The sequence below is a fragment of the Protobothrops mucrosquamatus genome, unplaced genomic scaffold, assembly GCF_001527695.2.
Source record: "Protobothrops mucrosquamatus isolate PMUCROS unplaced genomic scaffold, P.Mucros_1.0 scaffold3491, whole genome shotgun sequence".
NCBI lineage: Eukaryota > Metazoa > Chordata > Lepidosauria > Squamata > Viperidae > Protobothrops > Protobothrops mucrosquamatus.
The window spans coordinates 34,695-59,938 of NW_015389464.1; the positions used below are offsets into that span (position 1 = coordinate 34,695).

The window sequence follows — 25,244 nt, forward strand, 5'->3', positions numbered from 1 at the left end:
CATCCATCCATCAGTCTCCGTCGGAAAAATCCAAGTCTTCCACCAGGTCCTCTCCTCCTTCTGCCAGCTGTTGCAACTCTGCCCGAGTGAGCGGTTTCCGGCGACTCCTCCGTCGAGGGGCGGCCTGCTCGTCTGCTGGAGAAGGAAGAAAGACTTGGTGTCAATCCAACCACATTGGGGACAGGAGGGGGGGGGGAGGCAGAAAAGGCAGCTGGGTGCTAATTAATCTCCGGTGCTAATTAATGGATCATCTGCAGAGCTCAGGAGGGGGCAAGTTGGGAACGGCGAGATGGGCAGAATATAAGTTTTAATAATAAATAAGAGCGATAAATAAACAAAGCACCTGGGTTTTTTTTTTCTAACGGAGATGGAGGATCAAGGAGAGGAAAATCTTTATTTTACCCACCCCCCATTTTATTTGAGGGGGGGCACAACCCTGTAAAGGGGGAGGCTTCCAAAACTCACATCCTAGAAATAAGGGGGGGGGAAGAAAGGTTTCCTCTCCAAATATTTCTGGATGAGCCGTTGCAATCTACGGAGGTGAATTTAGAAGCATGCTCTTCCCTCTTAAAATAGGCTACTTAGTGAGCACATGGAGGGGGGGGGTCCTTTGGGGGTTGGGACCCTCCCCAAACCCTCTGGTCGGCCTCTGCATTCTTCTGTTGGAGACCCACTCTGTAAAACCAAGTTCCCACCTTCCCAACTGTTCCCAAAAGCTGGACGTGCAGATCTTCTCATAATGCTTTAGAAGTCTAAGCGGGGGGACTTAGAAATATGGGGGGGGGGGTTATCAACCTGCCCACCCCAGAGAGAGGGGAAATTGTGAGAGAAGGACCAGGGGAGAAGCCAAAGGGCCTTGTGCGTGGCTGATAAGCACCAGAATGGAGTAGAAACACATCTGCACACATCCATGTCACAGGATGGGCCGGAGACCACTTTACATCCAGTGTGAACACAGCCCTCTCAGGGTGGTGCAAATAGTCTGGAACCCCCTGCCAGTGGGGAGGAGGGGAGAGGGCTGTGGGGGACCCCCACACCAGAGCAGCTCCACCTGCTCTACTTCGACCTGATTTCGGGCAGAAACCCTTCCCCCCCCTTTCTCAGAAACGTCAAGACACTGACACTCAGGATCGCCTAACGAGGAAACCAGGGTTTTGCCACTGAAGTTTGGACCAGATGAACGGTCCCTCCAGGTTCAGGATTTGGCTCCCAAACGTTCCTGACGAAGGGAAGGTTTGGGCCAACTGGAAAACAAAGCAGGGAAAAAGCGGAAACTGGAACAGCCGCAAAACGAGACGTGGGGGGCGAGGCCGCTGCGGCACTTCCAACGTTTCGGCAGCCCCAGAGAGAAAGCGTTTTGTGAGTGTGGCACGTGGACGTGCCAAACGGTGGCAGCCGTTGTCTGCTCTGGCCTCTGCCGTTGGTCTATTCTGGGCAAGGGCACCGAGGCTGGCGTGCCAGGCCTCTGCCATCTGCTACTGAGAACTGGGCACTGCGCCGGCCTCTTTTAGCTGCATTGCTGGGGGGGAAACGGAGGGAGGAAGCAAAGGGAGGCTCGAAGAGGGGAGCAGCTTGGAGATATCTGAGCCCTTAAATTTTGGATTCTGCAAATAATTTCCCGGAATTAACAAGAAAGAGAATGCAGAGGCACAATCACCTGAATGTGTCCCTCTGGAGGGGTTTTGTTTGGGGGTTTTTGGGGCCGAGGGTGGGGGTGTTCACTGAGACACCCCTGACGCCTCTCCCACCGGGCTTGATCCTGCTTTGAGGCCTCCACTGAGCCCCTGGGGGCTTCAGAGGCCGGTGTCCCTGGCCCAGCCAGACAGGTGGGGCTGGGGGATTCGCCCTCCCACCTACAGGCAGTCCTCAGCTTATAACCGTTCGTTTAGTGACCGTTCAAAGTTACAACGGCACTGAAAAAAGTGACCGATGACTGTTTTTCATACTTATGACCATTGCAGTCTCACCTGATCAAAATTCAGACACTCAGCAACCGGTTCATATTTATGACGGTTGCACTGTCCTGGGGTCACGTGATCCCCATGTGCAAACTTCTATTCTATTCTATTTTCTATTCTTTTCTATTTTCTATTCTTTTCTATTCCATTCCATCCTATTTCTATTCTAATTCTATTTTCTATTCTCTATTCTTTTCTATTTTCTATTCTTTTCTATTCCATTCCATTCCATCCTATCCTATCCTGTATTATATTCTATTCTATATTCTATTCTATTCTATTTTCTTTTCTATTTTCTATTCCATTCCATCCTATCCTATCATCCTCTATTCTATTCTATTCTATTCTATTCTATTCTATTCTATTCTATTCTATTCTATTCCATTCCATTCCATTCCATTCCATTCCATTCCATTCTATTCTATTCTATTCTATTGTGTTCTGTTCTATAATATTCTATAATATTCTATCCTATTCTATTTCTACTCTAATTTCAAAGGAACTATAGCCAATAATAATGAAAAAAGGTCAATCCAGAATACAAGAGTTACAATAATTTCTACAAAAACACGGCCACCAATAATAAAAGTAAGTGAATGAAACAATGAAGACAACGTTGAATTTTCCCGCGACAAATTAGCCAGGGTCAGTTGTCCTAGACCCAGCTACACCTGTTCTGTATGGTTTTTTTCCCCTAGCTGTTCAAGAGAGAAGATGGTGGTCTAAGACTGAAAGGTCATTAGGGAAAAGATGGCTCTGAGGAAGAGCAGGATGATCTCTGGGGGTCTCCGCAATCTCCTTTTTGCTGCAACACGGAAAGCTGCAAGGAAGCCTCTTAATTCTTTACCGTCTGAATCGCTCTGATTCCCGTCATCTTCTTCCTCTTCCTCCACTTCATATTCTCCTTCCTCCTCCTCCTCTTCCTCACTGCTGCTCATGGAAGCACGGTCTGCAGCCTTCTTCCCTTTCTCTGCACCCAGAAAACAAAAACGGGAACAGACGTGACATAAGGTCCCTCTCTGAATTCACGGGGAATGTAAAACAGTTCTTCTGCAACCAGTTGCAGCTTAAGGGACAAAAACCAGCTTTTTTATTATTATTCCTGGATTTTTTTAATCACGAGAAAACAGCTAAAAACAAAGTGAAGGGTATGATTTATTGCAACCTGAAGCTTGCTTAGAGGACAGTGTCCAAAGTCCTCAACTTATGTTGACACGCTCACTAATTCAGACGAAAGAATCAGCTTCTTCCTCCAGTGCCAGCCACAGGAAGAAGCTGAAGATTTGAACCGATTATATAAAAATATGCTGGGTTTTTTTCAGAATGCCATTTTTTTAAACTGGATCTAGAGAGACAGTGGTTGTTTTTTTTTTTTTAAAGTAAACAACTATGAGTCTTTTTTAAAAGAACAATTTAAAGCAATACAAGTTTCATTTTGTCGTTGCAATTTATAGACCCCCTTTCTATCACGGTCCAAGTGATATAAATGAAATGAAAATAAACTTGAGCAAAAAAACAAACAGAAAAATAAAAGCCATTAAAGTGTGTGAATTTGTTCTCTGCTTTCCCTTATATCCCCTATTTCAGCCTGACAGTCCTCCCAAAGCAGGATAAACCGTAGAAGGGACTAGAAAGATCAAAATGCAATAAATGCTGTTTAAAAATAAACAAAACCTCTCTGGTTTCCTGGCTGGGCTGAGGTTTTTGTTTAGCAATTCTCCGGCTGCTGTGTGTTTTATGCCTCATCATATTTTGTATTTTAATATATTTTTGCTCCGAGCAGACTCATATACTGAGATGGGCAGCTATGTAAATCAATTTAATAAATAAACCTCTGGCATCCTTCCCATAGGGCAGAGTTGGGGAACAATGGCCGTTGTATGACCTGTGGACTTCAACTCCCAGAATTCCTGAGCCTGCCTGTGGAAGGAAGGAAGGAAGGAAGGAAGGAAGGAAGGAAGGAAGGAAGGAAAAGGGAGAGAAAAAGACAAGGAAGGAAAGAAAAAAAGTGAGAAAGGGAGAGAAATAGGAACAGAAAGAGAAAAAGAGAAAGAGAAAGGAGGAGAGAGGAAGGGGAGGAAGGGAAGAACGTAGAAAGAAAGAGGGAAGAAGAAAGGAGAGGAAGGAAGGAGAAAGGAAGAAAGGAAGAGGGAGAAAGGAAAGGGAAGGAAGGAAGGAAGGGGAAAGAAAGAGACAGGGACAGAGACAGAGAGAAAGAGAGAAAGGGAAGGGAGAAAAAAACACAGAAAGAAGAGAAGAGAAGAGAAGAGAAGAAAAGAGAAGAGAAGAGAAGAGAAGGAAGGAAGGAATGGAAGGGAGGGATGGAAGGAAGGAAGGAAGGAAGGAAGGAAGGGAAAGGGAAAGAGGAAAGGAGCATCACTGTCCTCTCCTGATTATTCCCAGCCTCTGAAATCTCCAGGTAGACTGCCTCTGCACAGGGAGGCTCTGTGAGGCCCAAATGTGGCACCTCTTGGTGGGAAACAAATCCAGAAATAAAAGCTTGAGGGAAGGAACCTTGTTCAGGTGGTTTTTTGGAAATCCAGCAGGGTCTGAGACCCAGGTCAAAAGCTTCCTGACGCTTTCCTAAGACCTCGCCGCTCCCCCATTCAAAGGGTGCAGGGCAGAGAACGAGGCTGCTTGTCAGGGTGTGCACCTACACACACACACACACATACACACACACACACACTGGGAGCAGAGAGCGCCTCCGTCTGAGTTGCCAGCCACCCCCTCCTGGAGTCGGAGATCTCAAGTTTTAATCCAATTTAGACAGAGGGAAAAAAGAGCCCTCTAAAATGGATTTATTAATCACTTTAACGAGGGGGCTATTACCAGAGGGTGCAGCAAGGCCGGAAAACGGGAATAGGGGAGGGGGGGGAAGAGATGGGAAATTCCCCCTGCTCCCCTCCCTCTCCAGCCTCAGCCTGGCACTCATTTTTGTCTCCCCCCCCCCAAACACCCAGAACAATTTGGGGGGCGTGAAGGGCTGAAGAATCCGATGCTGTTGCGATTGCAGAATTCAGAACTCTTAAAATCTCTAAGATGCTATAAAATCCTTCAAATTTGATGTCCACTCCTTTAGGCACAGCCCACCAAACTCTGCCCCTCATCTGGCCAGAATTACCCCCACACAGAGGGGATGTGGAGCCCCCACCGCCCCAACTTTTGTACAATGGGGACCTAGCTTTGGGAACTCACCGCCACTAGATGTAGCTGGCAATATTTCTCAACCTTGGCCACTTTAAGATGGGTGGACTTCAACTCCCAGAATTCCCCAGCCAGCCATGCTGGCTGGGGAATTCTGGGAGTTGAAGTCCACCCATCTTAAAGTGGCCGAGGTTGAGAAATCTTGTGCAGGTAACAGCTAAGAAGGAATTATGGAAGGCCCAAGATGGAGGGAATCCAACAGGAACACACTTCGACAGGAGAAAAACAAGTGTTGTGTGCATTTTAAGTTCCTTGCCAGGGGTGGGGAACCAGACCACCCCCCCTAACAGCCCTTCCAGCCCTTCAGCTGCTTTTCTATATCCTTCTGCAGCCCACCCACCCAACTTACACTCAAACGGAAGGTGCAAAAGGCAGACACGACCCACGTTATGGGTGCAAAAGTCAGGAACAAGTTGCAAGTCCCTAAGGGACATTTGGGAGATAATCCCAGGCTGATTGCACCCTCTTATTATCCCCAGATACCCCCTTGCTTGCATTCAGGGGAGGGGGGGCGCAAGACTGGTTAATTGCTGCATAAAAGGAGCACACGCACCCTGCCAGCCCCAGCAGACCCACTGGGATCACAACAACGAGCCCCATCACAATTTCTTCTGTTTCCCCTCCCCCTCTGGTCACCGTCCCCTTCCCACCCACCCAGCCCCTCCCTATTCAATCGGCGTAATGTGATTACGGGCTGGATATCCGCTAAAGTTCATTAGACATTCGCCGTGGCTTAATGTGGACAGATCGCTCATTACGGGGCCGGGGTCTGGGGAGACGGAGTGCCAGCCCAGCGGTTCCACGCAGCTTTAATTGCCTCCTGACACGGCCATCCACCATCAGGCCCCCAGCCCATTAATAACTCCCCCACCCCCGGAGCCCCATCGGCTGGTAAATGAGAGGAATGCGTGGCGTCGCCTCTCCCTGTTGTGGCTGCAGACAAGCCCATTGATCAAATCTGGCAGGCAGGAGGGTGACACCCCCCCTTCTCAGAAACTAGAGGGGTGGGTGTCTGGGATGGAGGGGTCCAGGTCCTTGACCTCTTGCCCCCTTTCTGCCAAAGAAGCCAAGCCACCTCTGCGCTTGGGCTTGTGAAGAAAGAAAGAAAGAAAGAAAGAAAGAAAGAAAGAAAGAAAGAAAGAAAGAAAGAAAGAAAGAAAGAAAGAAAGAAAGAAAGAAAGAAAGAAAGAAGGAGGAAGGAAGAGTCAAGAGGGAGAGAGGAAGGAAGGAAGGAAGAGGAAGAAAGAATGAAAGAAAGAGAGAAAGAAGAAAGAGAAAGAATGAATGAATGAAAGAAAGAAAAAGAGAAAGAAAAATGAAGGAAGGAAGAGAGGAAGGAAGAATGAATGAAAGAAAAAGAAAGAAAGAAAGAGAAAGGAAGAAAGGAAGAAAGGAAAGAAAGAAAGAAAGAAAGAAAGAAAGAAAGAAAGAAAAAAGGAAGGAAGGAAGAAGGAAGGGTCAAGAGGGAGAGAGGAAGGAAGGAAGAAAGAATGAATGGAAGAAAGAAAAAGAAAGAGAGACAGAAGAAGGAAGGAAGAGAGAGAGAGGAAGAATGAATGAATGAAAGAAAAAGAGAGAAAGAAAAATGAAGAAAGGAAGAATGAATGAATTAAAGAAAGAAAGAAAAAGAGAAAGAAAGAAAAAGAGAAAGAAAAAGGAAGAAAGGAAGGAAGGAAGGAAGGAAGGAAGGAAGGAAGGAAGGAAGGAAGGAAGGAAGGAAGGAAGGAAAGAAGCTAGCTCCCATTCTGGTTAAGCCATGGTTTATTTCAAGTATGCTTTCCTGGCTGAGCCACATGGAATGGCTGGTCCTTTGCACTAAACAGTAAACAGCCGTGGCTTTCCGGGCCACAAGGACAAACCCACACAATTTGGGGCGTGTGGGCAAATGCAACACACATTAGCACTTATCCCAAAGACTTGGGTGAGATCTTAAGATCAGCTCTGTCTCAGCTCAAAGGCCCACTTAGTCCACATACAGGGGAGATGTACAGGTAGTCCTTTTTTAGTGACAATTGGGACTAGCAACTCGATTGCTAAGCAGAGATTGCTAAATGAAACTGCAACGCGCTTATGATCTTCCGTCAGCTTTCTGCGAAGGTTGCAAACGTGGCCATAGTTTACGTCACTGTTGTACTGCAGTCACTAAACGAGGACTATCTGTACACGCAGTCATGTTTTTTTCTCTCTCACCCCCTACTAAAAGCCACCCTGTTCTACTAGTGATGTGTAGGACTCAGCGCTAGCTATTCCAACCCCACCTGAAAGCTACTCCGGCCAAATCTTGTGGCAGGGGGTTCCAAAAGCTCAAAATCACACCTTTGTCCCCACCTTTTCCCAATTCTACTTAAAAACGGGGGTTAGGCCCGATTGCCGACAGGAGTGGAGGAAAACATTGCTTCTATCTACTTTCCTCGGGTAGAACCTGGGGGATTCAAATCCCAGTATCCTTGGCCAAGGTGAAGATGATGGGAGTTACAATCCGACGCTTCATTTCCCCAAACTGGGATTTAACTGGGGGAGGGAGGGGCAGACATCTGCACAGCACCCCATCTTTTTGACTGGGGTTCAGCAGCTATACAGGTGAACCGACCTGTTTTTTTAGGGATTTTTGACTTATTTTGGGGGGGAACGCCCGACCGCCACCCAATTCCGTGTCTGCCCACCGTGCCTTTTCCAGACCATCTTATTCCGCTGAGACCGGAGCTGCTATAAAAACGCTAATGAGTGCTTAACTATGGCAATATTTAATTAAAAAGAAGAAGAAGGGGAAGAGGGGCTGTGAGCTGCTGCTAATTAACAGAAAATTGGTAATTTCCTAGCTATTAGCGGCTTATTTTCCACTCATCTGAACACAGGCAAGGAAGCACAGCGACAGCATAAATACAATCTGGCTTATCCAGAGGTGCAGGTGGCTGGCAAAACTGTGGGAGCCTGTGACCTCTCTTCGCATTAACCCCAACCCCCTATGGGGCAGAGGGCAATTAATCAATGGAATAGCTTGCCTCCTAAAACTGTGGGTTCTCCACTGCTGCAAGGTTTCAAAAATAGACCGGAGGATCATTTGACTGGGCTGGTGTAAGACTCCTGCCTTGAGCTGGGGTTGGACTAGAAGACCTCCGAGGTCCCTTTCAGCCCTATAATTAATAATAATAATAATAATAATAATAATAATAATAATAATAATAATAATAATAATAATGAGAAGGAGAAGTAGTAGTAGTAGTAGTAGTAGTAGTAGTAGTAGTAGTAGAAGAAGAAGTTGGAAGGGAGCTTGGAGGTCATCTAGTCCAACCCCCTGCTCAGGCAGGAAACCCTATATACCATTTCAGACAAATGGCTGTCCAGTCTCTTCTTAAAAACTTCCAGTGTTGGAATACACATAATTGTATGTTCATTTTTTCCTGCAGGCGAAAGACTGCCCTACTTCCTTAGCAAAGTGCCCCCCAACCCAACTATCTGGAATGTGAAGGTTCAAAATGAATGTCACCATGTCCTGATTTCCAGATGTGACAGCACTTTCTCTTCCTCCACCAAGGATCTGCTCCAGAAACATCACCACCCACCCCTGTCTTGGCTGAGTCAAAAGGAAGGAAGGAAGGAAGGAAGGAAGGAAGGAAGAAAAAAGCCGACAACATCACCAGTGCACTGAGGCGCATCCAAGTTGCCTGTTGAAGAATCCGGGAACAACGTGCGTGGCAGTCACCCGCCGTGCGCAGAAGTCAAAGCAAGAGAGAAACGCAGCAGGATTTTGGTTTGCGGCGATAGTCTCTCTCTCTCTCTCTCAAAAACACACACAAAAAACTATCTCAGGACAAGAGAGACAGCAAATCAAGCAGGGATGGATAATGACACCTCAATTAATCCTTCACAAATCTATGGGAAAGTGTGTGGAATTGGCTGCAGCAAAGCTTAATCTGTCTATCTGTCTCTCTGTTCTATCTATCTATCTATCTATCTATCTATCTATCTATCTATCTATCTATCTATCTATCTATCTATCTATCTATCTATCTATCTATCTATCTAATCTGTCTCTCTCTGCCTCTATCTACCTATCATCTGTATCTATCATCTATATCTATCATATCTACCTATCTCCTATCATTTATCTTATGTATCTCTATTTCTCTATCATTTATCTATCTCTATCTTCTCTATCTTCTCTGCCTACCTACCTACCTCCCTCCTATCTATCTATCTATCTATCTATCTATCTATCTATCTATCTATCTATCTATCTATCTATCTATCTATCTATCTATCCATCTATCCATCTATCTATCCATCCATCCATCCATCCATCCATCCATCCATCCATCCATCCATCCATCCATCCATCCATCTATCTAATCTGTCTCTCTCTGCCTCTATCTACCTATCATCTATATCTATCTATCATCTATATCTATCATATCTACCTATCTCCTATCATTTATCTTATGTATCTCTATTTCTCTATCATTTATCTATCTCTATCTTCTCTATCTTCTCTGCCTACCTACCTACCTACCTACCTACCTACCTACCTCCTATCTATCTATCTATCTATCTATCTATCTATCTATCCATCTATATCTATCTATCTATCTATCTATCTATCTATCCATCCTATCATGTATCTGACCTCTCTCTCTCTCTCTCTCTCTCTCTCTCTCTCTCTCTCTCTCACACACACACACACACACACACACACACCTATCAATCATCCATCTATTATCTCTCCCTCCCTCTCCTTCCCTATCAAAAATAGCACTTGGAAAATTTCAGGAAGAAATTTGCTTGTCCTACAGAACATGTCTAAATTCCCTGGGGACATCAAGTCAAAAAGGCATCTCTGTTCGTTAATCACCCTCTGGTATACCACCTCTGACTGTGGAGGTTCCACACACACACACAAAATGGATACTGACCAGCCATCCAGACTGGGCCCTGGGGCTGTATAAGTCTTCCTACCCTCTAGAGTGGCCTTTGCTGATCAAAGTGCCAATTTTGCTTTATAATTGGTGAAGGAGTTGCATAGGAGTTGTACATCAAATTACCTGAAAAGCAGTAAGCTGGAAGAACTGTGTCCCATTGAAAGGAGGGTGTAAGTTTGCAAATAACCGGAATAATTAAAGAGTCTGCCACACAAATTAAAACTATTTCAAGTTCAGGATTTTGGATATGAAATGCCCCATTCCAACCGTCTCTTTCCTTCATCATTTTGAGTCAGAAAGAGTTTCTCAGATTGAGACAAAGAGTTGATTCAATTTCAAGACACTTCGGAAAGGGAAAAAGATGTGTGTTGCATTGAAATCCTTTTCAGTTTCAAACATTTTCCCTAGCAATCAACTACGATGGTGGTTTATCCACGGACTTGTTCCTTGGTTATGGGATATGACAGATATGCATTTTAATTCTTGTATATTGCCATTTTTTAAAATTTTGTTCGTCATTCACTTACTTGCTGAGATGGGCACCCGTACAGACCGAATAAGGACCTTTTTAAAAAATTGACTGATACCTGCAATGCAGTGATTGTATAAAACTGCCCCAACAATCCAATTTATGACACTCATTGTTTCCAACTGGTGCCTCTGCATGTTACAATAAATTTGCCACGCTTGAGAAAAATCACTTTAAAAGAAAAAAAAAAAGAGATTAAAGATGTATTTTTCAGACAAGATCAGAAACGAATCTCTTCCCAAGTGTGTTGACTAAAACGATCTCTCCAGTTTGGCGGTTGGTTTTTTGAGGCTACTTATGTCCCTAAAAATGATTACTTAATTCAGTTATTATTCTTTCCTTAATCGGTTTCTTACCGGGAACGTGTCACCATCTATTTACCGTGGATGTAAATGATAACGATAACAATGATTTGTATACTTTAGCAGTTAACCGCGGGGAGCCCAGCCAACGGAATAAATGAATGAGTGAATAAAATCACAGCAGTACTATCAACTCAAAAGATCTCACATCCCATTTATTTATTTTTTTAGCCAATTTGGTAAATTTGTGTTTTTAAATGAACTTTCCCTTCTGAAAGCATTCAGGTAGATATGCCCATCCCTGAGCTGTGTTTTAAAAAGGGATTCCCCAACCCCAAGAAACTGTTTTGAAATGGAAATTATTTTAAGTTCTTGCTCAGGTGTCTCCAATCTTGGCAACTTTTAAGACTTATGGACTTCATCTCCCAGAATCCATGGCTGGCTGAGGAATTCTGGGAGTTGAAGTCCACAGGTCACCGAGTTTGAAGTGCTCTGTTTTTGCTTGAAGCTGGGAAGTTTGGGGCAGTTGAGTAAAGGGCAGTGGTGCAATTTGTGAGACTGTCTTGCACCAAATGCTTCCACCTACCTTTACGGGAGAAGACATCTGAGGAGGCCTCCTCCTCCTCTGAGCTGCTCTCCATTTCAAAGAGGTCCTTAAACTCCCTTTTATCTGCCTCTTTCTTTTCGTTCGGCTTCTTGCGTTTGATTTCTGGGAAGTTTAGATCTTCCATCTGCAGCCAGGCAACAAAGGAAGGACAGAAGAAAAAAAAAAGAAGAAGAAAAGTAAGATATTAAAAAGTAAACACACTGAACATCTCAATTTAGCCCCAATGAAGAAGCAGCTGGGTGGTTATCCTAAGGATGTTTTTAAATACCACAAAATTACATATCTATATCTATATGATATCTCTATCTCTATCTATCTATCTATCTATCTATCTATCTATCTATCTATCTATCTATCTATCTATCTATCTATCTATCTATCTATCTATCTATCTATCATCTATCTATCTCTGTATCCATCCATCCATCCATCCATCCATCTAGATAGATAGATATTTATAGATAGATAGATAGATAGATAGATAGATAGATAGATATGAGAAAAAAAAACAGATGGAAAAAAGGGAATATGAGGAGACTCCTGAATGAGCAAGTATTACCACACCACCACTGAAGTAAAATATTAACAGAATAACAAAGTTGGAAGGGACCTTGGAGGTCTTCTAGTCCAACCCCCTGCTCAGGCAGGAAGCCTCAGAGCAGGGGTCTTCAAACCTGGCCCTTTGATGACTTGTGGACTTCAACTCCCAGAATTCCTCAGCCAGGCACGCTGTCTGAAGAATTCTGGGAGTTGAAGTCCACAAGTCATCAAAGGGCCAAGTTTGAAGAGCCCTGCCCTAGAGCATATTCTCACTTCCCAAACAGTCTGAAATATTGAAGGGGGGGGGAAATACCCTACAGAGGAATCTTGAATTTTAACATCAGGATTGTAAAAAGGCTGGGATTGTCTTTCATTTCCTAACCCTTTCACCCCAGCCAATGCAGCCTTCACAAAAGAATGCACCAAGTCTTTTTTTTTCTTTTCTTTTGGAGTTTCTGACTAATTTTTGAGCAAGATCTCGGAATCATAGCTCAATGAAAATGTTGGAGGATCTCAAAATAGGGGTAAAAATACTCCTCTGATTGCCATCATTGTGTGGCCAGACCTACCATGACACAAAGCTGGGTTACTTGGGACTAAAAAGCCTGGCAAAGTCAATTAAGCAGAAAGTAGCAATGGATCAGCTGGTCATCCCTTGTGCTCCTCAGCCAGGATCTCAAGATGGTTTAGATTTAAGGATTTGGGTTCCTACCCGTTCTTTGCCAGTAATTTCAAGCTGTATTTCCTTCTCTCTCAGCTTCTTCCAAGTCACGTAGTAAGTCATTAGAGGAGTTCCTTCTGCTTTTACCGTTTTTTCCCACTGCTCCTGTCAAAAAAATTCGCCGGAGACATAAGAAAGCGTTTCCTAACGTTCAGAAAACTACCCACTTTTTCCACTTCGGGTGCAGGGGTGTGTGTGTGTGTCCATATTTTTATTCCAGTTCTGGAGACTGAACTGAAATTGCAAAAGCCGAGCGGTGTGTTCAAACTGGCTTCGGAGGGAAAAATCTACACGTGGAACTTTTTTTGTCTCCTTATCCTTTTATTATTGTGCAAAAACAATAACTCGCCAAGCATCCTGCGAACGTTTTTTTGCAGAGTTATGACTGCTTAGCAACAGAAATTCTGAGGTCAATTGTGGCCGTGAAGTCAAGGACTACCTGTGTATTGTATGTTCTTGTCCTATTTTTACTTTTCTTTTCGCTCAACTGATCGTTCGAATGGTGAGTGGGTTGAGCTAAGAGGTGGGGAGGTGCATTATAACTAATTTATTTGTTAGCAAATTGAGAATCAAATGGCCTTGGTATAAAGCAGGGGTCTTCAAACTTGGCCCTTTGATGACTTGTGGACTTCAACTCCCAGAATTCCTCAGCCAGCCACGCTGGCTGAGGAATTCTGGGAGTTAAAGTCCACAAGTCATAAAAGGGCCAAGTTTGAAGACCCCTGCTTGTGGACTTCAACTCCCAGAATTCCTCAGGCCAGGCACAGCCAGGTCATCAAAGGGCCAAGTTGGAAGACCCCTGTCTTAAAGCATCCTGGCTGAGGAATTCTGGGAGTTGAAGTCCACAAGTCATAAAAGGGCCAAGTTTGAAGACCCCTTGGAATAACGCTTCCCTTTTCAAGGCATGAAATAAGCAGGTGTTTCTCTTGAATGGAAAACCTTCCCCAGCTGAACAAAAGGGGAATAGAGGTGACTCACCACCGCCTCCCGATTCGAGACGCCAAAGGAAGCTTTGTGGCGCTTGGCGGTGATGAAGGCGGCGTTCTCCTGCAGTTTTTCCAAGAGCTGACGGACGGTTTTGCAATAGTTGGCAATCTTGCAATCCTTCAGAAAAGACTTCAGCTGGAGAGGAGGAGGAGGAGGAGGAAGACGGGACCGGAAAGAAACAAGACAGCAAAAAAAATTCCATGAATGGCTCTTTTTTAAAAAAAAAAGTCTGACTTGCCTAGAGTTTTCTATTCCTGTGTTTGGATCTGGCTGGCAAAAGTGCAAAAATTAAGATGGGTGGGATACAGCTTCCTCCAAGCCTTGGCTCCAATTTAAAGTTGGAATATATAAAATAATTCTTACGGTCTTGCCAAGTAGGGCGGGGAAAAAAAATCAAAAGAGGGAGAACGAAAACAGCCTCTAGAGTCACAAGCTGTTGATGGAGCCTTGGCGAAAGCGCTGGCCGCGATGGAGGCGGAAAGCCTGGATGACCGAGACAGGTCTTCCGGTGGCCCTTAGTGACCTCTGACTTTGAGGCCAGCAATAGTTGTCCCTGATAACCAAAGATCCCATTTTATATCTTTGCCTAACTCCCAAAAGGAGCTGATGGGCTGATGTGGGCCTAATTGCTTGGAAATCCAGCCTGGTTACGTTATCTAGTTAACACTTGGTTTAATTTGTGCCAAGAAAAGAGACAGCAAAGGTGTGTTTGGGCAGGCAGGCAGGCAGGACAAAAGAATGAGAAAGAGAGAGGAAAGGAGGAGAGGAGGAGGAGGGAAGGGCAAAAGAAAGAAAGTAAAAAAACAAAAGAAGGAAGGAAGGAAACAGAAAGGTAAGAAAAAACTAAAGTTTCCTGCTTGAGCAGGGGGCTGGACTAGAAGACCTCCAAGGTCCCTTCCAGCTTCTATTCTATTCTATTCTATTCTATTCTATTCTATTCTATTCTACTCTACTCTACTCTACTCCATTTCTATTCTATTCTATTCTATTCTATTCTATTCTATTCTATTCTTTCCATATATTTTTTTCTATTCTATTCCATTCATTCCATTCCATTGCATTGCATTCCATTCCATATTTTCTCTATTCTATTCTATTCTATTCTATTCTATTCTATTCTATTCTATTCTATTCTATTCTATTCTATTCTATTCTATTCCACTTCTATTCCACTTCTATTCTATTCTACAGAAAGAGTGAAATAAAAAGGGAGCGAGGGAGGAAAGATCTATCCAATTTCACATATATCATCTTTAAGCAGCAGCTGTTCTGTTGGAGCGTGACCTTCCCCAGTCTAACCAGCTCTGGACCACAGCTCCCATCCTCAGCAGGCTAGCTGGGGCTGATGGGAAAGCCCAGGCCGATCCTGGCTGAAGGGGCACCTATCCTACCTGCCTGCTTTGGAGACAGGAGTTTCCCCAACCTGAAGCCACGTTTCATTCCCCCCAAAACTAGCATCCTCTCTGAACGTCTCTGGAGGTTGATCCTGAGTTCCTGGGCCAGCTCTGAAGGGGAGGGGGGCTGGATCAGGCCCACCACTTGACCCCCTGGGGGGGGGAGAGGAGAGGACACACAAAAGTCTTTTGGAAAGAGAAGCCTTTCACCCAGCTCTCTGTGTGTGTGTGTGTGTGTGTGAAAACTAAGACCCTTCATGGCTGCTCATTTGACCTCAGACCCACCCCGACGGTGGCTTTCACCGCCCCCCCCAACGCCAGGACCACTGAAATATCGCCCCCCCCTCCCTCCCTCCCTCCCAGGCCTGGGAGAAGAACAGCCCCTTCTCTGCACACTCCGCTTCCTTTCTGTCCAAAATAAAAGTGGGAAGTGTATAAGAGCGGGAGGGACGAAGAACGAAGAACGTGGGGGCGCCTCCCCCGAGCCCTCCAGGCGCCCCCAGAGAAGGGGAGCGCTCCCTTTCATAATTTGCACGCTTCCTTTCACACATATACACAAGCACATCCTTGCAACCTCCAGCCAAGAGGAGGAGAAGACAAGGGCGCAATTCATGCTGCCGTGCTCTGCGGGAAGGCCGCGGCCTGGCACAGTCGGGGAAGGGGAATTCCAGCTGCCAGTCCTTCCTGCATTAATAATCCAGCTCTGGGTGGAAGGGGGGGGGACATCAAGCAGACGCTGGTTCTCCCCCCCCCATGCCCCCCTCCCTCCCTGACTCTCTCCCCCAGCTGCCTCAATTAAACCGATTCCATGCAAAGCTTGGGAAGGCTGATCCTGGATCGTAGTCCGTGCTGACCTCCTCTTCGGGGGTGGTCCGTCACTAGCCAGACAGGGGGGAGGGAAGCCCACCCCGAGGCTGGGGGGCAGGAAGGGGGGAAGGCCAGGCCAGGCTGAGCAGAGGGAGGAGAAGGAGGAGGTGGGAAGGGTGGACCCAAAGGCCTCAGATACGGACCCACCGTGAAGAAAATCCCATTTTCCAACAGCTCTACTGTCGTCTGCAGTGCAACAGGGTGGAAATCAAGACAGCCTTAAAATGCTCTAGCAGGGATTTAAAAGAAGGGGAGGGGGCATGCCTTTCCTGCCCTCCCCCCCTTTCAATGATTTAGCCAAGCAAGGCTAAATAAAGCAAGGCCATTATTGCGCAGAAGGACACGAAGGGCGTTACCAAGTAGGGTAATGAAACGTCTGCAAGCAAATTAACAAGTTTTGACAGCATCTCTGGCTAACAGGGATTCCCTTCTCCTGGAAAAGTGCACCGTTTTGCAAAAAAGACAACTCTCTTTTGAGGTTTATTTTCTGTACTACTGATTTTTAAGGTGAGACTCTAGTCCTGGGTGTGCTTGGAAGCATGTAAATGATTACTGGGTTTTGTTTTGTTTTTTGCTTTAGGCTGTCAACCTGGGGGAGAAAACCTGGGGATGCTTGGCAATTTTTTTTTTCTGGTTTATTTTAGCCACACAAACTCCATTTACCTGAAGGATGGCGGGCAGAGCCAGTTCTGGGAAACCGACTGTGTAGGACTGGCTGTGGAGATATTCTAAAGTCAGGTCATAAAGCTGTTCAAGGAGGCCATCCTAGGAAGGAAGAGAAGAAAAAAACAAAGCACAAAATTTGAAAAGGGCTTTTGAAGGCTAACTTCCTACTGAAGGAAGGGTGTAAACTACAGCATTCATAACCCGAAACTGAGTTAAATCAATGTTTTTCGACTTGGCGACTTTTAAGCAGCTGGCTTGGGAATTCTGGGAGTTGAAGTCCACCAGTTGCCACGTTTGGAGAGCCTTGCCCTAAAATATAAAACCTGCCCACTTCGCCTGCTTACACGAAAGGCTTTTTCTTGCAGATTGGTGTTGGAGAGCTTCAAGATGACGGCAAAGTTAACAGGCTTGGCACTCATTCGCCCCGGTTTCTTGTTGAAATCTACCTGCTGGAAAATCTGTGGAAAAAAGAAGAGAAAATAGAATGGAAAGGTCAACCAAGCATCAACAGAAGAGAAGGTGTGGGAACATATAGCTCTGCTGGCTGTCTTATATGGCTACTTCAATCGTCTCCAGCCTGCAGAAGGCCACTTGGTCCTCTTAAACTATACTGGGGTGAAAAGGACTAGGGGTGACCTCATAGCAGTGTTCCAATATCTGAGGGGCTGCCCCAAAGAAGAGGGAGTCAAGCTGTTTTCCAAAGCGCCTGAAGGCAGGACAAGAAGCAACAGGTGGAAACTCATCAAGGAGAGAAGCAACCTGGAACTAAGGAGAAACTTCCTGACAATGAGAACAATTAACCAGTGGAACAACCTGCCTCCAGAAGCGGTGAATGCTCCAACACTGGAAGTTTTTAAGAAGAGACTGGACAGCCACTTGTCTGAAATGATATATAGGGTTTCCTGCCTGAGAAGGGGGTTGGACTAGATGACCTCCAAGGTCCTTTCCAACTCTGTTATTCTATCACCCCCCGTTAAATGGCCATCCATACAAGATTGAGGAAGGCTTCCACACATCCCGACGCCAGCAACTTCTAGTTTAGTAGTGAAGAACTGGGCTAGAAAGCTAGGAGGCTGTGAGTTCTAGTTCCGCCTTAAGCACGAAAGCCAGCCAGGTGACAGCGAGTTCTAGTTCTGCCTTAAAGCAGTAAAGCCATCCGGGTGATTTTGGCCAAGTCACCAGGAGACAGTGAGTTCCAGAGCCAGCTAAGGCATGTAAGCCGGCGGGGTGAGTTCTAGTCCCACCTGAGGCATGAAAACCAGCTGGTGACCTTGGGCCAGTCACTCTTCCCCAGTCCATTCCACCTCAAAGTGTTGTCGTGGCGGGAAAAAATTGGAAGGAAGGAGGGTAAGGTATGTTTGCTGCCCAGAATTAGAAATAAAGTAATAATTCTGGGAATTGAAGCCCACCCATCTTAAAAGGGATCAAGGTGGAGAAACACCGCCCTAAATCAGCCCCTAATGCTGGTGGGGTGATTTGATCGCCCCCCCTGCCCGGAGCTACCCTACCCATCAGCCAATGAATGAGTCGATGGTTTGTGTTACTCTCTGCTAAACTCTCCTCCGTCAAAAGGCAGGAACCCCTTGGTGCCCTCCGGGATCCAAAGCAAAACCCTCCCTGGCGTTAGTGCCGCTCTACGGCCCCCGCCCCAAATTTATTCTAATGCAAGGGCCAGCTCGGCCCCCCGCACCAGGCCGTGGACTCCTCATCCATCGGGATTTTGTTTTGTTTTATTTTATTTTTAAAGGGCAAACGCTCATTATCCCCTCAACGTGCTTTCCTGCACCTTCCCTCCCTTCACACCGCTCGGTCTTTGCCAAGCGAGCAGAGCCGGGCGATGCCGCGGGGGAGGCGGTGAGGGAGGGGCGCCCTCGTTCCCCCGTGCCAAGAGAAGCATAAACTGTCAAGGCACGTCACCGATTTCCTGCTCATTTCCAGTGACAGCAGCTTGGGGAATATCGGCGCTCCCAGGGACCTCACAAGACGCCCGAGCTGTCATCGTGCGGGTGACAAAGTGTGCGTGTGTGTGTGAGGGGGGGGGGAGAGAAGCCGAGTGGGAGGGAATTACGGAGAAGGGAGGGCTGCCTTAGGTTGCTTCGGATGAAAAAGAACGGCAGTTCCAGCCAGGGTTTTTGCAAAGTGGGAATAGAAGGGAATCTGCGACAGGATAGCCGCAGCCCTTCCAATATTGGAGGGGCTGCCCTAAAGAAGAGGAAGGGAGGGGTTCATTTTAAACCCTTGATTTTAAACCCTGCTGGAATTGGGGATGTCTAGTTTAATGAAGAGAAGGACCAGGGGGGACAGGATAGCAGTGTTCCAGTATCTCAGGGGCTGCCCCAAAGAAGAGGGAGTCAAGCTATTCTCCAAAGCCCCTGAAGGCAGGACAAGGAGCAACGGAGGGAAACTAATCCAACCTGGAATTAAAGGAGAAATTTCCTGGCAGTGAGAACAATTTAACCAGTGGAACAAAAGTCGTGGGGGTGCTCCGAACACTGGAGTTGGTTTTTTTTTTTTAAGACAACTATTTTGTCTGAAATGCTACAGAGTCTCCTGCTTGAGCAGGGGGTTGGACTAGATGACCTCCAAGGTCCCTTCCAACTCTTGTTATTCTGTGGATTAGAAGACTGGGTGGTGTGGGGGGGGGGAAACTCCATCCGAGGGCTGCATCTATGCAAAAGGAGGTGACATGGCAGTTAACAGACCAAATTAGGGGTCTGTTTGAGGGTCTCTTTTGGAGTTTTAGAAGTGGAGAGGGGGAGGCAATCACTATCAAACCCACTCTTTTACAGGGGGGGTGGGGAAGGCTGAGAGTTAACGCTTTACATTCCCATTTTCACCTTTATTTGGGGACGGGGAAGAGAGGCGGTTAACATTTAGGCCGTTTCTGCCTGGAAAATGCAGATTTAAGAAGAACTGGGTGTAGACAGAGCCTGGAGTGGTTTTTCCCCCAGGCAAGCAGATAGCCCTGAATTCAAATTTATTATTTAAATAATAAATAAATAAATACATAAATGCAAGCCCCCAAATTTTGGAGCATTGCATTGAAGAATGCAAAAGGGGTTTTTTTCTTCTTTTTTTTTGCAACGTCTGGGGTCCTGCGTGCGCAAGCCTTGGTGTTCCTCCCCAAAGGCTGTCGACTCAGCCAGCCACATTTCCCTCCCACTCCCACCCAGGAGAGTGGGAGAGACGCTGCACCCCCCCCACCCCCCCCAGCATCGGATGTGACGGGAGGGCGGAGAGGCCAAACCAGCGCAAAACCACGGAACGTCTGGGTTGATCTATGCGGCTTGCCTCGAGGGAACGCTGCTCTCTACACACACAAAGACACACACACACACAGAGTAGGGTGGTGTGCAAGAGGCTGGGTTGGCAGAACCTCAGCAGAGAGGAAGGAGGTGGACGGGAGAGGGGGGCAGCCGTCCAGAAGCCACAAGGAGTCGTGGGGAGGCAGGAAGCAACAAGGATGTGGTTAACAAACAGACATTTGCAGCAACGTTTGGGGAAGGGAGAAAAACCCACAACAGGCTTTTTTTTTCACTTCCTGACGATTCGCAATGAAGCGTGGCGGTTTGGTCAACTCCCCCCCAAAAAAACCCACCAAGCCTTACCCCTTCCCACTCACTTTTTATTTGGGAGTTAAAGCAAGAGTCACAAGCAAACTTTGAAAACCGGAGGAGGAAAAGAGTGGCAAGGGGGAACGCTTAAAAAAAAAATCTGAGTTTATTTTTATGCAATGGGCGTGTGTCTGGTTGGTTCTGCTGGTGCTGGAGAGAGAGGAAATTGAAAGTTCAGGAAGGAACTGCCCACCTACCAGAATTTCTTTCCCCCCAGTTGTGAGATGAGGGAGGGAAGGAAGAGAGAGAGGGTGGCAAGCTGTAGAGCAGACATGTCAAACTCACGTCACGTGACGTCGCGCGGACGTATTGGAACTTTCCCCCCATAATAATAATAATAATAATAATAATAATAATAATAATAGTTGGAAGGGACCTTGGAGGTCATCTAGTCCAACCCCCTGCTCAGGCAGGAAACCCTATACCATTTCGGACAAACGGCTGTCCAGTCTCTTCTTAAAAACTTCCAGCGTTGGAGCATTCACCGCTTCTGGAGGCAATGGGGTGAACGCGGTTTCCTCGTGACACATCTGGCCCGCGGGCCGGCAGTTTGACACCCCTGCTGTAGAGGGTTGTGACTCCCTCAATGCGGAGAAGAGCGACAAAGAGGATTAGCAGGCTGGAGACTAAAATTTACAAAGAACTGATTGCTGGAATTGGGTATGTCTAGTTTAACGAAGAGAAGGACGAGGGGGGACATGATAGCAGTCTTCCAGTATCTCAGGGGCGGCCCCAAAGAAGAGGCAGTCAAGCTCTTCTCCTCTACTCACCTCCAGAATGAACGGCAGGACAGGGATGAAAGTCTGCGTGCTCTCCGATAGGAGGGTTAGCGCCCGAATGCAGTGCATGCGCAGAGGGTAGAAACGAGCGGTAGGTACCAGCCTGGAAAAGGAAAGGGATTTAAAAAAATTAAGGGGGGGGTCTAACCAAAATGTGTGCGCAATTTTGAAGGGGGATGAGCCACACAAGTTGGTATATAAATTAATCTCTTTAAATATCTGTTTTTATTTCCTGCACTTTTAGTCTTTCTTCTTAATTCTGTACAACGGCATGAAAAATCAATTGGTGACCATTTTCCAGATTTATAATCCCCTCGGTCGGGGGATCCAAATTCAGGCACTTGACAACTGATTCGTGTTTATGACGGTTTGCAGCGTCCCGGGCTGGTGTAAACCACCATCGGTGGCCTGCTAACAAGCAAAGTCAAGGGGGAAGTTAGATTCATTTAACAACCATGTGACTGACTTACAACAGCAGTGATCCACGTAACAACATCCGTGGTAAGAAAGGTCATAAAACGGGGAGAAAGCTGAATTAACAACAGTCCTGTTGAGCGAGAGAAACTTTGTGCTCAGCTGAGGCTGTAGGCAGGGACGACCTGTTATTTGCAATATAATATGTTTATTTAAAGATTAAAGATGGAAAGGTAACCTTTGTTGTCATTTAATGGCACACATTAAAAATGAAATTCCGTCGCCTGCTCTGAAAAGTGTCCACATGCATCATAACCCAGATATAGATATGCTACATACATGCATATGTATATACCTACCGCTTTAGATATAACTACGTATACATATTAAATCGCTGCCCATCTTTATTAAACTTCTATGATGCCTATTTCGCTGATGCAGCGATTCCTGGAGACTTACTCTATAATAAAAAGTTTAAAAGTACTAGTAAACAATTAAAATTAGGGGGGAAAATGGATAGAAAAACCAAAATTATGTTTTTAACTTTGCCTTTAAAAAATTCAAGTCAAGGCAGAACTTCCTTCCTCCTCCATAAAGGTCTAGCTACCCCCCCCAACAGCGCTCCTCGCCGTCCAGGCTGGACCCCTCCCCTTCATCTCTGCCAGCACAAGGGGAATTCACAATAGGCAGCCCACCCACCCACCCACCCCTGTGACCCCCCAAGGCATGGGAGAGCAGCAGGTTTTAGAAAAAACCACAAAGGAAAGAGCAATTCTTTCCCATTGCTAGCTATCCTAGTTATTGTCGCGAAACACATTTAAAATTCTACCCTGGACTCTCCCCCGGAGCAACGAAGGTGCCGCAGATGCTAAACCTCGCTTTCCCTTCTGTCAAAGCTCCCCAAATCCCTCTGCTGCCCCCATCCCAGGCACTCCAACTGCTCTCAAGGCTTTTTCACTAGGGACTAGTGCCATCTTCTGGATAGAGAAAGTACGTTTTTTAAAAAATGGAAATAAATCAGCACAGCAGCAGCGGGAATTAACCTATAGAACAGTGGTGGCGAACCTATGGCACAGGTGCCAGAGGCGGCACTCAGAGCCCTCTCTGTGGGCACGCGTGCCGTCGCCCCAGTCCTAGGCCACCAGCTGGGTTTTATAAAACTTTTTCGCTTTAGGCCTCCGCCGCCCTGTGCAAAAAAAAAAAAAGGTTCAATCAATCAGTCAATTTCAACTTCTCGCAGGGAAAAAAAAGATCTTGCAAAGTTGGAATTGATTGATTGAACTTTTTAGTCCCACCCAGTCTGCCGTTACCACCAAAGCCACGCCCACCCAATGAGCCACCCCCCCAATTGGCCACACCCATCCAATGGGCCACACCCACCTGGCACCCGACGATGCATAAGTGGGTTTTGGGTTGCAGTTTGGGCACTCGGTCTCTAAAAGGTTCGCCATCACTGCTATAGAAGTTGGAATGAATTTAAAGGCAGAATTGATACAGTTGGGTGATTTTTCCCCCCGCTGTCTTCCCCAAAAGGTTCAAATTGGAGAAAGCATCAGTGGGGATAAATTAAGGCTGAGCCACTCAATTTGTGGTGGGGATAAATTAAGGTTCAGTCATTCAATTTCTAGGGTAGTTTTTCTGGGTCTTCTTCCAATTTCCAACTCCAAGGTTTCGAGTATAGATAAAACTGGAAGGGGGTAAAACACCACCCAAATTCTAAACTCAAAGTCTAAATATTCAGAAGTGATTTACTTCTGAATATTTACTGTAAGTTTACTATTTGCCCTCTTTTTTTTAAAAAAAAAAGGAGAGTATGATGGCTTGTATAAGAATCTTTATTCAAGCATCAACAAAATAAGCATCAGCGGGATAGGCTGGGCGGGGCAAGAACTGGCCCAACATCACCTCGGTGCCTGAGTTGAGTCTTTATTTAATCATCTTAGCTCTTGAATATATTATGTAGGCTGACTTTTAGAATAAATATATTATATAGCCCTGAATAAACAGATTTGTGAATAAATAACATACAAGCCCTGGTGGCATAGTGGCTAAAGTGCAGCACTGCAGGCAAACTCTGTCCACAGCCTGAGGTTTGATCCTAACGGGGTTGAAGGTTGACTCAGCCTTCCAAAATGAGGACCCAGATTGGTGTTTTTTTTTGGGGGGGGGCAATATGCAAATAATGCTTTTTACACTGTCAACCGCCCAGAGAGCGTTGCATATTGCTCTGGCGCGGTTCATAAGCCTAAGTGTTATTGCTATGCTCAATCTTAGAATAAATCAAACCGAAGCCAAGTTTTAAAAATGTCAGTGTTTTTTTTAAAAAAGGAAACTTTTTTTTTAACGTTGGAATTTTGGTAAAAGGGGACTTGAGAAACATTTCCTTGTCGTGGATTGTGACTTTTTTTACAGGTGCAAAACGCGGGCAGGAATTCGGAGGGCTGCTAAAGCCGAAGAGAATTAATTGCTCAGAAGACTGATAGACCTGCCAAGACAGGCGAGAAAGGGCTTGACAGGACAATTAAGAGCCCCCCTTTAAGGGATGGAAAGACAGCCTGGGGGGGGGGAGAGCTTGGCAGGTGGGGAGGAAGCAAGCACGGAAAAAAAAATCTGATCCGTTTATCTTCACTGATTTTCAAAGGGACCCTGGAAGAAGAATCTGGATGCAACGTTAATAATCGAATGCAATAATAATCGAATAATCGAAATCGAATGCAAATGTCAAAATTTCCAAAAGAGAAGATATGTGTTTTCTGTGGTTACGTGGGTCTTTTTTTTTTAAAGCATCTTATCATCACTGACCTGATTTATTTAACCATCCCTGACCCCAAGCATTGGGGGGGGGGGGGAGCAGATAAGGATTTTTAACACAAAAGCTTCCATGCTTGAAATGTTCCTCTTGAAACTTGGAACTTTCTGAGCGCAAACTGTTCCAAATTAAAAACATTTTCTTACTCCTGCCTGCTATCACAACAAGCTGTCCCAGACTTACTGACTAAACCAGACAGTTGCTAAGTTAGTTTTGCCTCAGTTTACGACCTTTCTCGCCACCGTAGCTAAGCGAATCCCTGCAATGGTTAAGTCAGTGACGCTTCCGTTGACTTTGGTCACAAAAGAGGAACCACGTGATCCCGGGACACTGCAACCGTCATAAATTTGTGCCCAGTTGCATGCCAGTGTCTGAATTTTGATCACATGACCGTGGGGATGTTGCAACAGTTGTGTGAAAACTGGTTATAAGTCACTTTTTTCAGTGCCTTGTCATTTTGATTACACGGTCGTAAGTGTGAAAACCGGTCGTCACTTTTTCAGTGCCGTTGTAAATATGAACGATCACAAAACTGTGAGTTAGGGACTACCTGTGTTTCTTAATCTGGCCCTCTGAAAGTTACACGGTCAAGGGGGTAGGTGCCCAAAGGAGTAAACAATGTGCAGCTACTTACTTAATGCAGCCAATGATAACTTGGGTCAAAGGGTAAATCAGCGGTTGCATGATTTCATTTGGATGCATCGTACTCAGAGCCCGGCACCAAAAGTATAGGCAGTGGACGTACTGCCAGTTGTAAACTGACTGATAGTTTTCCTATTTAAAAAAAAAGAGAGAAGCAGGAAGTAATGCTGAAAAATTAATGAAGCACACCGTAAAATCCACAGCTGTTCAGAATTGTGATCAAAGCACTTCCGTTTTCTTCTTCCCTCCCACTCCTCTTTTCCTTTTGTGCCGTGACTTTTTAGAGTATGTG

At 45.8% G+C, this 25,244-nt stretch overlaps 1 protein-coding gene across 1 annotated transcript; it reads right to left on the reverse strand.

Moving 5' to 3' along the window:
* Positions 1–25,084, reverse strand: NOC2L (NOC2 like nucleolar associated transcriptional repressor; the record flags this gene model as incomplete). Its single annotated transcript, XM_029286380.1, has 9 exons — positions 1–132; positions 2,806–2,928; positions 11,499–11,643; positions 12,772–12,885; positions 13,759–13,902; positions 16,692–16,793; positions 17,039–17,152; positions 21,079–21,190; positions 24,945–25,084. Coding segments are annotated over 9 exons (1,116 nt in total), but the record flags the coding sequence as incomplete, so codon positions are not given.
* Between the last annotated feature and the right edge of the window lie 160 nt (positions 25,085–25,244).